The 16,623-nt window shown below is 42.4% G+C and overlaps 3 protein-coding genes across 6 annotated transcripts in view; 2 read left to right on the forward strand and 1 right to left on the reverse strand.

Annotated features, from left to right (window-relative positions):
• The window catches only part of LOC109975317 (calpain-1 catalytic subunit), a 16,380-nt gene extending 15,070 nt beyond the window's left edge, over nucleotides 1–1,310 (reverse strand). Inside the window, exon 1 of one of the 3 annotated variants that reach the window (XM_065959459.1) lies at nucleotides 1,152–1,310. Coding sequence is in view for 1 of the 3 variants with exons in the window: in XM_065959458.1 (XP_065815530.1) it covers nucleotides 949–995 (47 nt within the window). In the remaining 2 variants the exon portion in view is untranslated. Of the gene's footprint in view, nucleotides 1–948; nucleotides 1,011–1,151 lie in introns of those variants that run through there. The other 2 variants (XM_065959460.1, XM_065959458.1) reach the window with 2 other exon arrangements.
• Nucleotides 1,311–5,551: 4,241 nt separating this feature from the next.
• On the forward strand, nucleotides 5,552–16,498 carry capn8 (calpain 8). Of its 2 annotated transcripts, XM_020652653.3 has the most exons (21): nucleotides 5,552–5,969; nucleotides 6,941–7,010; nucleotides 7,187–7,305; nucleotides 8,653–8,786; nucleotides 8,873–9,041; nucleotides 9,142–9,225; nucleotides 9,313–9,398; nucleotides 9,910–9,984; nucleotides 10,085–10,245; nucleotides 11,828–11,997; nucleotides 12,102–12,113; nucleotides 12,218–12,429; nucleotides 12,661–12,697; nucleotides 13,408–13,476; nucleotides 13,562–13,619; nucleotides 13,755–13,819; nucleotides 14,363–14,431; nucleotides 14,519–14,597; nucleotides 15,081–15,197; nucleotides 15,315–15,373; nucleotides 15,455–16,498. In XM_020652653.3, the coding sequence occupies exons 1-21, from the start codon at nucleotides 5,733–5,735 to the stop codon at nucleotides 15,476–15,478; spliced, it is 2,106 nt and encodes a 701-aa protein (XP_020508309.2). In that variant the 5' UTR covers nucleotides 5,552–5,732; the 3' UTR covers nucleotides 15,479–16,498. The 2 variants fall into 2 exon arrangements, with proteins under 2 accessions (XP_020508309.2, XP_065815655.1); XM_065959583.1 differs by lacking the exon at nucleotides 12,102–12,113 and having other exon boundaries at nucleotides 5,553–5,969.
• LOC110003907 (glycine N-acyltransferase-like protein 3) overlaps nucleotides 13,347–16,623 on the forward strand; it is a 128,554-nt gene continuing 125,277 nt past the window's right edge. The window contains exon 1 of the mRNA XM_065959585.1: nucleotides 13,347–13,358. The gene's annotated coding sequence lies outside the window, so the exon portion shown is untranslated. The remainder of the gene's footprint in view (nucleotides 13,359–16,623) is intronic.

Below are 16,623 nucleotides of genomic sequence, written 5' to 3' on the forward strand. Positions count from 1 at the left end.
CACCCCCCCATCACGGCTCGTTTTGGATAATTAACATGAACACTGTACATGAGATACAAAACATATTGGTTTATGTTGGGCGCTCTCCATGTACAGAGGCGTGTAGTCCTTGTTGCAGCGACTTTGGGATTGAATCTGAATTAGCCCTTTGCTGATGTCATCCCCCGCTCTTTCTCCTCCCAACATTTCTTCGCTCTCTTCAGCTGTCTTATTCAATAAAGGATCAAAATTGCCCCATAAAAAAATATATTTTTTTTTAAACTACAGCAAAATGTTTGCATGCAGGAAAAAAATAAATGCTGCTCACCAGACTTTCATGCAAAGCTTTTTACCTTTTTAAGAGATATTACGGTATGCAAACCAAATATTTCCTGTTACTTATTGGAAAGTGGAAAAAACCTCTTCTTTCATTATGAGTTATTCATGTTTCACCTGCAGCAATAAAGCAGGTAAAACATTTTTTAGCAGCAGGTGAAAATATGTTTTTCTCTATTTTGTGATATACTTTTTCACGTTCCATGAAATGTATTTTTTTTTTTTTTTAATTTTTGGAGTTTAGAGAAACATTTGGGCCAATCATGAAATATAGAAAGTTGGCCTTCAGGGCTACCTGTACCTGTGTATGCTTTCACTGCAGTCAGGATTCTAAGAATGGCCCACGCTTGTTTTGGTGGCTTTCATAGTTAATGAAACTACTTGAATCACAGATCAAGATTATGAATGAACAACCTGCTCTAAAGCCACACACACAGCTCTGAGCAGCAGACCTGAGGGCTCCCTCCTCTGTGTAACTCAGACTGTTTGCAGCACCTGTTTAGTACAGTAGCCTTACACACACACAACACACTACACACACAGGCCCTGTCTGTCTTATTTGCGCTCCGGCTGCAGTCTGTCTTCAAAGACTTCACACAATCAAAAGATCTCTGAAAGACAAAGCGCACTCACTAAACACTGGATCTCTCCCCGTCCGGCTGCAGCCTGAGTCCCGACATGTCAGCTGTGTCCACTGTTTATTATTAGTGCTGCAGCTTTTCAGGCATCAAATCAAAGTAACCTGGCCTCCACTACAATTAAGATCCTGAAGGAGCGCCGTTAACTTCAGGAGGCCGACTGATTGAACACAGTAAGCATATAAAAACTGTACTCACCACCGATCCAAACGGGACTCTCGGCCTCTTCTTTCCGAGCCGGGGGTGGGGGGAGATAATCGAGTAAATCTGAGGAGAAAAGGGGGGCAGTGGTTTGGTAGGCACAGTCCAGGTCCAGCCCTCTCTCACACACACATGCACGCTGCAAGACAAGACCAACTAGGTGGGAGCCATCGAGCACCTGCAGTACCGCACACAGCCGCTAGAGGCGCTGGAGATAGGTTTGTTTTCAGATTCAATAAAATACAGGATTTTTCTTTCTTTCCATAGTTCTACTTTTCCTTTTTTTGTGTGTATTTCATTTTCTCAGACTTCCTTTCAGTCATCTCTTTCTGCTTCTCTCTCTCTCATCCTTTATTTCTTAATATAATTCTTTCCATCTTCCTTTCACCCTGTCCCATCTCTTCATTTCTCTCTCTTTCTTTTCCTCCCTCATCCTTTCTTCTTTTTTCTTTTACATTTTAAATGGACAGAGCCACATTACACTTCACGCTATTACTGATGCAAGACAATATAAGTTTTACCTGAAATTTAAATAATGGTGAATAAGAAATGACAGAAAGAAGCTTTTATTGACAAAAATAAATATTAAACCAACATGGAGTAGGTGAAACCAGAACAGAACAGCACATTTCACTGATACAGGAAACATTCTATAATAACAGTAAAAGTTTATTCTTTTCAAACACAACTTTATTAATCCCTCGAGTGGGAAGATTCTGGTTTTAACACTGTTATTGAGAAACCTGCTGTTCTCACACACAAGACTATATGAGACATGAAAAGTACCCAAAGGCCTGCTGATTAGACTCTCTCTCTCTCTCTCTCTCTCTCTCTCTCTCTCTCTCGTCTGTCTCTCTCTCTCTCTCTCTTCTCTCTCTCTCTGTGTGTCTCTCTCTCTCGTCTCTCTCTCTCATCTCTCTCTCTCTCTCTGTGTGCTCTCTCTCTCTCTCTCTCTCTCTGTGTCTCTCTCTCTCTCTCTCTCTGTGTCTCTCTCTCTCTCTCTCTCTCTCTCTCTCTCTCTCTCTCTCTCTATCTCTCTCTCTCTCTCTCTCTCTCTCTCTCTGTGTCTCTTTCTCAGGTGGGCCTGCTGCAACCACCTTGTTTGTTTTGCTAAACCTCAGAAAGCCTGGGAACAGAAAGTACAGGATGACAGGTCAATGTAAAATATGATCGCTATAAAAGTTAGTCATTATTTAGTATGCAACTATGCAAGCAAAGGTCTCTTGACAGAAGAGTAGGTCGTCACCTGAGAGATGACACACCTCAGACAATAGCAAAGGTCACCAACTGAAAGGCTTTCACCTGAGCACCTTTGTTTGGTGTCATAAGTGGATCAGAGATGTCTGAATTGTAGTTTTCTGTTCCTTTACTTCTTCATCAGCTTTTAGTGGCAAATGGCATCCAAGAAGACAGGTTGCATTGCTGCCATCTGCTGGATGGCAGCAAAGCAACCTGTCAACCTTTTTTTATTGGGGGAAACCGTCTTCCTCCTCTCTGCTGCCTTTTATCCTCCAGCCTCTGATTGAAGAATCCACAGACAGGTGAGGCTGCACGGGCTGCCCCTCAGCTTTTACTGACATAAAGACAACAGCTGAGGTCTATAAGACGTTTGGAAAAAAACACTTCATGTATAATGCATCATGTATAATGCCACATGAGCTGAGCGTGAAAGCACCCTATCGATGTTTGCATTACACTCTAGCTATTATGAAACTCTAATTACTGAATAGAATAGGAAGAGACATCAATCATGACGAACAGTTTGTAAATGTTCATACAGCTCATGTTGTGCTTTCATCGAGCGTCACTGATGTATACAGTACATGGTTTATTAAGTTACAGAAGCCAATAAGAAGCCACTCTGCACAACCAGAACTGGTCTGCAGTTATCTGAATCTTCTATTAGTGGTTGTTAGATTACTTCCTTTTTCTGTTTTTTTCCGTCTAACTACATACTGAAGTAACTTAAACCAGGGGGGATCAGAACCTTTCTCTATAGTGTTGTAGTACTTGACATCGGTCTTGGTCTCAAGACAGGTCTCGAAACCACTTTTTGAAGGTCTCAGTCTCGCCTCAGAATTGAAAGCAACCTTCCTGGTGTTATGGTCTAAGTGAGTGACACGCCCGCTGCAAACAAGATGATGATTTGTTTAGTGATATTTATGGTCTTTTCTAGGTCTCACCCTGCCTTGTGCTTGGTCCTGACTCGGTCTTGGAGCACTCTGGTCTCATTTAGGGTGATCTTGAATCTTAATTCACTAGCCTCTAGTTGACTGTAGGGGAGAGCGGGGCATGTTGTCACACGGGTAAGTTGTCACACTGGTTATATCTCCACCACCAGAGGGCGCTGTCTATAATTATAACCGTTGAATGTGCGACTCACAGTTCTGAAGTCATTCTGTTACTCACACAGCATTAGTCACTGTAATTTGAGTTGAGAACAATTTTGATCTTTTTCCAACATAAAAGTAAAAAAACTTAATTGTACATTTTATGTCATAAACATTTGATTAGTAAGTATGCTCAATTGGGTATATTTTACACAGAATAGAGGAGAGAAAATGTTTATTTTGATACCTAAACCGAAGTCCTGCGCTAAAGCTAGCTTGCGGCATAGCTATCAATAGCACACATGTCACTCTGGGGCAAGTTGTCACATGTGACCAATACCCAGTATACATATATTACAACATTTTCCAACTGCAGAAGCCAACTTTTCTAGCTGTTAAAGTTAATTGTTGCTAAACAACAATGTGTGTGTTGATATACTGCTTCACAAAGTATTATTAGTAGTAATTCAATTGTTATAAATGATGAGGCCACAAAATGGTAAAAATATACAGGAGGGTGCTTAATAAGCCTTTAATTAAAAAAAATATTTATTGATAAAATTATTTTTTTGTATGTACATGCAAGCAGAAGGAAGAATATAAAGGACAGAAGGGAAGCCTGCTAAAATGGTTCGAAATTATAAACAAAAGACCGACAATGGCAGTACACCAGCTGACATAATGTTAGGGCAGTGAGGCAGGTAAAACTTGAAAATAAATCAATAAGGAGTACTGCCAAAGACTTCAGCATTAATTACAGGACCCTCACACGCGACTGTCAAAAGATGACATCCGTAGAAACTGAGGGTCAGATGACGATGCCAACGTCAGTGGTGGGCTATGTTCAGCCTAGGCAGAGTTTCCCAGCTGACTTGGAGATCCAACTGGTTCATTACATCATTAAGTCAGCTGACATCTACTTCGAGCTGTCACCAAGACACTGTTACGTCACTGAAAGATGTATTTAAACATGTTGAATTAGAATTTAAAAAATATATATTTCTAAAAAGACATAGTTCAAGATGAATTTGTTTGTGTTTCGGCTATTTGTAGTTTTTTAGGTTTTTTGGTCTGCATCGTTTTTTATGCACTGACACTGATGAAGCCCTGGCATTGAAAACAGCTGTTTCAATAAATCTGACTTTCAAATGCAAGAATAAGAGTGATACATGTTATTATTTGTTGAAAAATATAATGTGACAATTTACCCCGCATAGTGTGACAACATACCCCGTGATGGGGCAACTTGTCACAAATGCACACTCTGTACTTGATCATGCAGAATTTATTATTGAAATGACAAGTGAAAATCTGAAGATTATACATTTGTGCACAAGAAATTAATCTTTAATTTGATATAGAAATTGAGTGACTGTGATATACTTAGACCGAGAATTTTAGGTGAAAGCCAAAAGTGTGACAAGATACCCCGCTCTCCCCTAATCCACAGTAGTCATATCCTTATTTACTATGCGTGCGTTTGTGGGAAGACGTGAACATGAATCATCTTCAAAACAAACAGTGTTGCATTCAACAGCTGAAAAAACCAAACATAACATCTGCCTGAACCAGCCGATCACAGAGAGGGAACTGTTTGAACAGGGAGAAGCTCTCCTGTACTTAGCATAGAGGATGTAGCCGCAGAATAAGGATCTGAGATCACACGCTACAGCACAATGCAAACGCCACAAAGCTGACTGGATTGCAAACATGTTGCCATGTCATCTATATCACAACGTGTTCTTGCTTAACTCCACCCTTCATTTACGTTAAAAGGCCTCTCTTTCACAACCCTCAGCTGTATGTGCTGCATGTAATCCCTACAAACAACTCTGTGGGAAAGAAACAACTTCTTCTTTCTGACATTTTCTTTGAGTTTCATAGTCTGTGCAGAGTTTGAGACACAAATCAAACCATACGAAACGATGACTTCCACTTTTCTTTGCATGCAACCTGAAAGAAGTGGAAGAGAAAATAATTTGAATACACATCCCGCCCCCCCAGGAGACAATGGGATCTGTGCTTCAGGTTACCTTTGGGTGTGTCCCTGTTTGTATTTCAGCGGCAGTCAGACGTATCTCATTGAAGAGGTTTAGGATTGCAGGTGTCTGCTCTGTGCAACCTCACCTGTCCACTGGAAGCCCCTCCCTGAGATCCTAGCCTATCACCTTCCTCACCTGTGTCCGCTATAAAGCCGACTGGGACAGGACACATTCTGAGCTCAAAAGGAAAACTTCAAAAGTTGAGGATGACATCCACGGCTGACCGTCTGGCCCACGAGCAGAAGAGGCAGCAGGGCATTGGCACCAATCAGCACGCAGTGAAGTTCTCCCAGCAGGATTTTGAGAGTCTGAGGCAGCAGTGTCTGCAGAGCGGACGTCTCTTTGAGGACCTCCGCTTCCCCGCTGAGCGGAGGTCTCTGGGATACAACGAGCTGGGGCCGTACTCACCCAAGACCAGGGACGTCGAATGGAAAAGACCGACGGTGAGGCACACCACAATGTACACAAAAGATGTCATTGTTCGTTTTGTGATGTCATAGCCTGGATGATGATCCTGACAGAGATAAGTGAGTTTTGCATTTTACTCGTAAGCTGCACATTTATATTCTCTTTAAGCCGTTACTTCAGGATGTAAAAAAGGGTGGTTAGAACTAATTTATTTGTTGCAGAAGCCCTGAGCAGACATGCATCAAAATATTTTGTGTAACTCACTCTTTTTTGTGATAGATTTTTGATGTTTTCGAGACTCTGGTGGCCTAGTGGTTAAGATGCGCTTCATGTATAGAGGCTACCGTCCCTTCTCTATGCGCTGCCATTAAAAGCCCAAAAAATAAAGCTTTACAAAAATGTAATAATTCTGCTGTTTTCTCGAGATCCTGAATTATGTTTCTCATTATCTCAGATTTTTTTTAAAAAGCTAACCCTAACCCAAGAAAGTCACAGACGGTTGGTGGATGAAATATCAGGTGCAAACTGTGTTAAATTCTCCATTCATACAAAGAACTACAATGACCCCAGCACAGCAGACTGTAGGGACTCATCCTGCTATTCATCTGAGCTGCACAGGATCTCTGTTTGTGCAGCTGTGAGGATACAACAAAGCTCATTTGGATATTAAAGGTTGAACAAACGATCACATGTCAGTGTTGGGGAAGCTTCTTCAAAAGGTTGAAAAGCGGCTTATTATCTTACACTGTGAGAAGTTGAACTAAAGCCAAAGTGACCGAGGCAGAAATGTAACTGGTGAACTCGAGCTACAAGAAAAAAGTTGCTCAAACTTCTCTGTGAAAAATGGTCCAATTGACTATGAACACATGATACAAAAGGGAAGACATCAAACGCTTCACTGGAAGGCCTGAAAAGCTGGCTGTCGCTCCCAGAGGCCGTTTGGTATTTCTACTTCTAACACAAATCTAAATCGTTGAATGTTGAGCTCATGTTTTGCTCGTTGTAGGAGCTGTGCACAAACCCAAAGTTCATTGACGATGGAGCCACGAGGACGGATATTTGCCAAGGAGGTCTGGGTAAGAAAAGGAGGGGAGAATGCTTTTAAAAGATGGATGCTTCAAAGAGGGGGGGATGCATAATCCTTGGACTTAACCTCCACTCAACCTGCCTTTAAGCATGAAGAATGACCTCAGATGGGTTGCAGTGAACATGTTCCCAAACCTCAAACCACATGTGTGATTTGGTTCTGCAGGTGACTGCTGGCTTCTGGCTGCGATCGCCTCTCTGACTCTGGACCAACGGATCCTGGCTCGTGTGGTTCCTCCAGGACAGAGCTTTACTGAAGGTTATGCCGGGATATTTCACTTCCAGGTCAGACAACAAAATACTGACCTTCAAGCTGGCTTTGTTTCTTACTTTTGTTGTCTATTCCATCCTGCTATGCCAGACCTCTGAATGCATGCTAATTTGAATCAAATCTGCACAATGGCAGAGGCAGGTTTGAGATATTTAATCATACATTTGAGGGTAAATTAAACAAATTAATTGAAGCACTAACACTAAGCATGTCTCTCAAAATGCAGCTCAGAAGCTCACATTTTATTCTCTTGAATCTATGTCAGTAAATTATTTGATATCAAGCCAAGTTCTTTTGATATACTCTGATCAGTTCCAGTGAGTTTAATCAGCTAAATGCTCAACTGGTTCTACAAAACCAAAAGCAGGTACTTTGTACCTCGCATGCAGAATAACTTCCCTCAGTAATATCGAGTTAAATATGATTTCATGATGCTGCAACTCAGCATAAAGAAACAAACTGATCAGTGTGACGCTATTACAGGAACATTTTATTATTGTTTATTTATTTGTTTGTTTTTAATTCTTTAACTTCAACTTGAAAACAAGAAACATGTAGAAACATGGCACATGGACTCAGACATGAGAAACAACAAACACCATGAACAACATTAAATACATAAATAGGTCAACAGGAAACGGAGAACGTATAAAAACCATCATTTAAACCAGTGATTCTCAACTGGTGGGTCGGGACAGAAAGGTGGATCACAGAGCTGTTTTCAGTGGGTCTCGAGCATGTGCCTTGAAAAATCCTGGTGTCACTCAAACAGTCTGTCAAGTGCTTTTCTTTTTAACATGTTCGTTTATTGCTTCCGTCAAGTGTTTTGCATAATCTGATTATTTGAAAAAGACAAAATTTTTACAGTGAGGAGTTGGTGGTGGTTCCTGAGGCTGGACGAGTTGAGAACCACTGATTTAAACCAAAATAAAACTCATCAGTCATCAGGGGTCATTTTTTGATTTATTTAAAATAGGGACAGTGCACATTAATGAAAATAAACATGTAAATATGCCAGATTGTAGGCTAAGGCTAATTTCCATGTGTAGTCCCTTGGCATGTTGCGGCTGTGGCTCAGTGGTAGAGTTGGTCGCCTCCCAACCGGAAGGCTGGGGGTTCGATCAGTGTGAATGGTGCACCTGTCATAGCCATCAGATCATGGATGAGTCTGTTTTTTTTTTTTGCATCCATTCAGAAATTCAAAATGAGGCTGTAACGCATCCTTTTGCAACCTCTTAGAACCGGGCCTGATCCCTTGAAACAAACACAAGACAGTCACCTGCTGCAAGGCAATCACCCAAAGAGTGGCACCCCAAGAATGTCCTAACAAGAGTTTACTCATGATGATATTTTCTCTTCAGTTCTGGCAGTTCGGCGAGTGGATGGACGTGGTGGTCGATGACCGTTTACCCACCAGAGACGGAAAGCTGCTGTTTGTTCACTCGGCGGAGGGCTCCGAGTTCTGGAGCGCTCTGCTGGAGAAGGCCTACGCCAAGTACGGATCATTCCTTTACAACATTTAATCATTAAAACAAGAAACAGTACAATGTCCCTGTACGTTTATGTCCCGTTGTGTGACAGGATGAACGGCTGCTACGAGGCCCTGGCGGGAGGAAACACCATCGAGGGTTTCGAGGATTTCACCGGAGGGATCGCTGAAGTTTATGACTTATCAAAAGCTCCAGCGAAGCTCTTCCACATCGTGCAGAAGGCCCTGAAGCTGGGCTCACTGCTGGGCTGCTCCATCGATGTGAGGCTCATTTTCATACTGATTTTCATGCCGACATGCAAACAAACACCGACAGTGGAGATCTGATGTCTGAAGATTGAAATGTTTGATGTGTTTTCAGATCGACAGTTCCTACGAGAGGGAGGCGGTGATGGCTTGCAAACTTGTCAAAGGACATGCGTACTCTGTCACCGGTGCAGAAGAGGTATCAGAAACTTCCAACACTATGTTGTTTGCGTTTATGTTTTTTTTTGTGTCATGCAAATTACGTTACCAACTGCTTCTCTCTTAGGTTCATTCCCGGGGCCGACTGGTTCAGCTGGTCCGCGTGAGGAACCCGTGGGGACAAGTGGAGTGGACCGGGGAGTGGAGTGACGGGTAAACTATTTCATGATCCAGTTACAATCAGACACCATTTTTTGTTTCCAGGATTTATATATGATTTTTTGATCCAGCAGATGTCGCCCTTGAGCACCAGCATGAAACCAAAACAACTTGTGCTGCATTGTTGTGTTAGCATGCTAATGCTAGCGATCTTTATTATGCTGGTATCTTCACACTGCATGTAAATTTACCTGAAATGAGCGTGATCTAGAAACACAGTTAAGCAGTGAGTACAGTATGTTATTCTTCTTTTCTCTAGTCCCTCAATTAAACAACTTTTATACACGAGGGGAGGAGTCAGCCGGCCGTCCAGGCGATGTAAACAAAGTGAAGATAGGACTCTGAAAACTCTGAAAACATCACAGACAGTGGGACTCGGGTGTTACACCCATTGTAGACAGTCATAACTCACAGAGTTATTTTCAGAGGATATACTTGATTTTATTATATTTAAGAGTGAATATAAAGCTTTTAAAAGCTGTTTTTTAAAATAAATTTAAATTAGATCCTGTCAGTGGGACACCGTCAGTTCGGACGACAAGTCAAAGTTGAACCACGTGTCTGAAGATGGAGAGTTCTGGTAAGTATATCTCCATCACAGTTCATGTAATATTCCTCGGGCTTGAAAGAGAGTTTGATTTGATAAAGAGGCAGATTTGATAAATGTTTCTCTCCCCCAGGATGTCGTATTCAGACTTCATCAAGTGGTTTGACAAGCTGGAGATCTGTAACTTGACTCCTGACACGCTGCTGAGCGACGATGTGGGCCACTGGAACAATTATCAATTTGAAGGGATGTGGAGGGTCGGCTCCACCGCTGGAGGCTGCCGCAATCACCCAGGTACAGTAACCACACATAGAGCAGGGAGTTCTGTTGCATGAAGACATGATATACAGTAAGTCAGAATACGATACCATGCAACATGATGCTTTAACAACAAGATACTTTAACTCAGGGTGCGCTCACACCTGAGCTGTTTGGTCCGTTTGGTTCAGAATCAAACTGTGGTCTGCGGGGAAAACAGGGGTCTCGGTTTCGCTCCCAAATGCACCAGAGTTCAGTTCACTGCAGGTGAGAACGCCTTTTCGACCCAAACAAGGGAAGTTAAGCAAAACACAGTGCATTGTAGGTTGAAGCATTACAGTAGGTTGGATGGCAGCAGCCACTGACCGGAGCTACAGCCCCATCTAGTGGCAGGTGGCTGTAGTACACAACATTTGACAGGATTTGGTGCAGTGTGAAAGCAAACCCAACCAAATGAGAAAATGCAACGATTTCAACTTCAACCATGGCTCAATATATGTCACAAAGAAGGGTATCATGAAACGAGGTTTAAAGGAAGGTCATTTATTATTGAACTAAACCAGCTGACCTGGGAGAAAGGGAGGAGAGAGATGTTAGAGTGTAAGCCACTTACCGTATTTTCCGCACTATAAGGCGCACTTAAAAGCCTTTAATTTTCTCAAAAAACGACAGTGTGCCTTATAATCCGGAGCGCCTTATATATGGATCAATTGGTTAATTGGTTGATCCATACTGGTTGTACACGGCGCTCAGCGACACTGACTCGGATAATGACGAGAGGGAGCCGGGCATGTTGGATGCCGTACTCGCCCAACTGTTCAATTCGGACACTGAAGAAGAAGAATTCGAGGGATTCGTGGACGGGGAATGAACTGAAAAAGTGAGCTTTACGTGTTATACGTAACTGAACAATGTTGAGTTATGCACTAACGTTTGAATTAGCGGTATCAGACTGTGTTTCTTTTACGTGTTTACAACTGAACAAGGCTGGGAGATATTGTGAATATGCACATTAACGTTTGAACAACGTTGAGTTATTGTGAATGCACTACGTATAAAACGTAGTTTTAAAACTACATATAAAACGTAGTATATTTATATATTCACAATATCTCCCAGCCAAGTTCAGTTGTAAACACGTTCTATTCTATGCGCCTTATAATCTGGTGCGCCCTATATATGAAAACAGTTCTAAAATAGGCCATTCATTGAAGGTGCGCCTTATAATCCGGTGCGCCTTATAGTGCGGAAAATACGGTAAATAAACCGATTCCTGATGGATTCAGGTGTACCCAGTTAACCAATGGCCTTCCTGACTACGCCTACTGTCTGCCAAACCAGGAAGCCAAACAAACCAAAAACATGCAGACAGATGGCAGGAAGTCCAAACCCTGAGTCCATCGAACTTTTAATGTGAGAGCAACCTTAGTGCCCTCGAGGGGAAATTTGTCTAGGACTAAAACGCTCCTCAATTGTGACAATAAATGAAAAATATGAAAAGAAATCAACGATCCAAAAGTAAACAGGGAAGCATAGAACAAAGAAAACTACAGATTTTGCACATTAGCCATATTGTTCCACTAAGACATTTAGAGAGTTACTCTTCCATGTGTTGCAGCCACATTCTCATCCAACCCTCAGTTTGTGGTGCGTCTGGAGGACGTGGACGACGACCCTCTGGACGAGGAGGACGGCTGCACCTTCCTGGTGGGGCTGATGCAGAAAGACGGGCGCCGGCAGAGGAGGCTCAGTCGCGACCTTGAGACTATTGGCTTTGCTATTTATGAGGTTTTTCTCAGAATTGTTCAATATGTCATCTTGAAAATCAGATTTTCTGGGGGGGAATTAAATAACTTATTGTCTAAAACATCTTGTGTGTTTGCTTTTTACAGGTCCCAGATCAGGTCTGTATTTGTTCTTTAACATGCCAATTAATAATCCTGACAGCAATTCATGCAGAATAACAGAGAACGTGTCTCATAGGTTTTTCTTTTCTGTCATTCTTCAGCTCAAAGGTCGTAGAAATGTTCACCTGGGTCCGGACGTCCTGCTGCGGCAGACTGCCGTGGCCACCTGCAGCACGTTCATCAACACACGTGAAGTGTGCGACCGCTTCAAACTTCCCCCGGGGGAATACGTCATTGTCCCTTCCACCTTTCAGCCTCACAAGAAGGGCAGCTTCATTCTCAGGGTGTTCTCGGAGAAACAGGCTGCAACCAGGTATCTGTGGTCCCGTCCCATCCCCTCAACTTTGGAAGAGGGAGAAGTATAGCAGAAGAATTGGGGATGCAGTGTGTGTTATAGTTCAGTCTGAAGGATCTCAGAGCTTTTGCTGATACTGCCATCTAGTGGACAAAACTCAGACAGCAGCTCCATCTTTAGAGTCAGAGTACTTCATCTGCATTAACAGCTTAAATTAAATGTTAATTTAATGTTCTTTGTTTTTTTTAGTCCTCTGGAAGAAGACATTGACGCTGAAATAGAGGAGGTAAGAAAATCAACTTGTGACACTTGTTGATTACATCTTAAAGGTCCAGTCAGTGAGATGTGTAGTGAGTGAAATGATAAAGGTATCTTACTATCTGATCAGACATTAAGGAAACATGCTATGTTGAAGTGCTGGCTTCTCTGACAACAATGCAGCAGCCAGTATGTCCTCCTTCTAACTTTAGATTCTGCTCCTGAATGCTCTGGATTTGTTTGGACCAGAGAAGGTAAAGCGGTTTTAAGGCGGTTTTGGACGCTCGGTTCACCAGATATGAGAGCAGTTATCAGGTCAAACCAACAGGTTTGGAAGCGGTCAAGAGAAGTGGTTCAGATAGAAGTGATTGTACCCGACCTAAAAAGCCTCTGCATGTTTCTAATAAGCTCCACGAGCAGAAACGTGCTCAAACTAGGATCAATATTGGAGATGCTTTTGAAAAATGGAGAGAGGTTAGAACACAGAAAGGTTTACAGACCCATGCAGAGCTGGATAAACACTGAAGCTTCAGAGTCCACCACATGGTGACCTGAGTGAGCATCCACTCTGGGGGGGGGGAGACAGCTCTCTACTATGTTTTGAATTGAGACTGGAGTACCCATTTTAACCACTAGGGGTCAGAGTTAAATACTGCTCCTTTAACATACTTTTAAACTAAACAAAGACATTTTACTTCAAGTTACTTCTAGTGGTTAATCCGTCTCTTTCTCTTACAGGAGGAGGAGGTTTCTGAGAGTGATGTGGATCCTCATTTCAAGAACCTCTTCAAGCAGATTGCTGGAAATGTGGGTAGAAAACACAAGAAGAGAAAAAGTAATAAATTACCTTTAAGCTGGGATGCATTTTTAAACTGTGGTTTGTTGTTTACAGGACAGTGAGGTGTCAGTGTTTGAACTGGTTAAGATTTTGAACAACGTCGTCTCTCAGCGTGAGTACATTAAACTGTGATATGTGTTGATATGATTTATTTCACTAAATTGTAAGAGCTCTCTCTCTCTCTCTCTCTCTCGCTCTCTCTCTCTCTCTCTCTCGCTCTCTCTCTCTCTCTCTCTCTCTCTCACAGGATCTGATATCAGGACTGACGGCTTCAGCCTGGAGACGGGTCGCCTCATCGTCAGTCTGCTGGATGTATCCTCTCTAAGATGTAAACTGAATTGTCTTCCTGACTTTAAATTTGGGAGCAGTAAATTCATACTGTAATGGTAATGATTTCAGATCGAGGAGACTCCGATGGTTTTAAGGCGACCCCCCACACGGCCGTTTTGGACGCCCCTCGGTTTGCCAGATATGAGACCAGTTATCAGGTCAACAGGTGTTGCAGCGATGGAAGCGGGCAAGAGAAGTGGTTCAGATAGAAGTGATTGTACCCGACCTAAAAAGCCTCTGCATGTTTCTAATAAGCTCCACGAGCAGAAACGTGCTCAAACTAGGATCAATATTGGAGATGCTTTTGAAAAATGGAGAGAGGTTAGAACACAGAAAGGTTTACAGACCCATGCAGAGCTGGATAAACACTGAAGCTTCAGAGTCCACCACATGGTGACCTGAGTGAGCATCCACTGTGGGGGGGGGGACAGCTCTCTATGATGTTTAGAATTTAGACTGCAGTACCCATTTTAACCACTAGGTGTCAGAGTTACATACTGCTCCTTTAACTTAAACACCCTCCAGAAAGATGAAAGTGACAAACTGGGGCTGATGGAGTTCCACTTGCTTTGGAGCAAAATCCAGAAATACCTGGTAAGTTGTTTTGCAATGTTTGTTGTTCATGTTGGAACACCTGAACGTCTGATAATGCAACACATGACCTGTACCTGGTTTATACAGGAGATCTTCAAGAAACATGACTCAGACAACTCGGGCAGCATGAGCTCCCACGAGATGAGACTAGCCACCACTGAAGCAGGTAACAAACTTTGTGTGAATGTGGAATCCCTTTCTGGTACAATACTTGATCTTTGTTTCAACTTTTCACAGAGACTATGTCACTGAAGTAGACAGACATGTTTATCAAGTTTTTTTAGACTCATTAGACAGAATTCCTCGGACCTGCCCTGTGAACGTCTTGTGTTGTGTGTTTGTCTGGATGCATCCGACCTTAATTACGGCCGGTTTTTGTTGAGCATGTGTGAAACGTGAAGCCGGTTACTGACAGACTGGATAAGCCAGTTAGAGGACTCACCATGCACACCTCCCCACAGGGACAAAACAAGCATGGGCGAGGCTGTGTAACTTAACTCTTCTATTATCAGCCTCCTTGTACCTCACACTTCTGTAAAAACTCTCCCTCCCCAGGATCAGAAAAATAATCCCCATCTGTGAAATTTACCCTACAAGCTAAAAGAAAACAATGAAAAGCGACTGGTGGTTGTTTTGTTTTCTTGCCCAGGTTTCCACATCAACAGCCAGGTGCTGCAGGCCATCGTCAGTCGTTACGCCGACTTTCAGTACGCCGTAGACTTTGACAGCTTCGTCGGCTGTCTCGTTAAACTGGAAATGCTGTTCAGTAAGTTTCAGCCAACACAACATCCCCCTCAATCAATCTGATGTTGATTTGTTTGAAGTGAGAGATGTGGATCTTTATATAACACCAGCGTTTCTGTTTTTTCTGCCTCTCAAACAGAAATGTTCAAGTCTCTGGAAAACGCTGACACGGGGAAGATTGAGCTGGACATGCAACAGGTGCGTGAGACAATCGCACAAGCTGCTGGTTTGTCTTCACTTCGGGGCTTGTTGGTGAATATTTTTTGCTTCTTCTTGCAGTGGCTGTGCCTGGCGATCTACTAACTCTGGACGAGACGGACAAGGACTGCTTTGTGATTTCTGCAGAGAGGGGCAGCTCAATCGATCAGTACAAAATTCCTATTAGACATTTTAAATTAATCCTCTTTGTTTCAGACGTTGAATGCTTTTAGCATGTTTGGAGATGTTTTCTATCACTCAAATGTATTTTATTAAAGTTGGAGTCAGTAGCTTTTTTTCACAGTACAACATTCAAACTAAGCCCCTCCTCCTGGACTCATCGCTCCCAGAATCTTACCCTCACTGCAGGACGTAGTGTGTACGTTTACTGCTTGTACTTACACTGCAAGCTAACACACGCTCGCACAAGCTGACCACCGATGATTGTCACCTGCCTGTCCAACAGGAAGCAGACCAACCTCACGTCCACGTGTAAAAGACAACACAAGGTTCACCCTCGTTTTACAATGAGCTTTATTGGCGTTTCATCTCACTATGATTATATTTTCTCTTCTCTTGCTTCGTTCACTCCTGTCATATTCTTTGGTTTTAATTGCGTCCAATCGCTGAATTGTATCCACTCCTTATCAAATCTTATCAAATGTATTTGTCTCATGTCTAGTCATAAATATGTCTCAAGCCGCATTCACCTGACAAGTCCAGATAAACTGCTGTGATAAAAACATCATGTAAATTATACTCGGATACATTAGCTCGTCTGTAAACATATTCTCTTCCTCGGGTCGGTTCCACCCGGTTGTCATGACTACAGTCAATGCATAGTTCTTTTAAATCGGGGGGCAGGGGGAGTAGCAGGAGAATCACTCCCATGATTCCCCGCCAAGCCTGTCATTTTTTTGATACTGTTTTGATTGAGAACCTCCTGGTGGTTGGAATCTACATACTGTGCCTTTAATTTGGAATTGTCAGGTGAATGTGGTTCATGACGAGTGCACCTGCTAAGATTTAAGTGTTTTGCAGGTTAGGGGTTAAATTGTCTTCATAGTTGGTGTTTTGTGATTTCAGCTTTTTGCAAGACAAAAAATAAAGACAGAATGAAAGAAACTTTTGCTTGTGGACATTTTAAAATCTTGCACGGATAGAAAAGTCTGAGATACACCAGATTAAATATTGACACAGTTTCTGTTCCTGTTAGTTTTTATTGTTTATGATTCTTGTAATAAATAAAC

Source organism: Labrus bergylta, chromosome 10 (assembly GCF_963930695.1).
Source record: "Labrus bergylta chromosome 10, fLabBer1.1, whole genome shotgun sequence".
NCBI classification, from domain to species: Eukaryota; Metazoa; Chordata; class Actinopteri; order Labriformes; family Labridae; genus Labrus; species Labrus bergylta.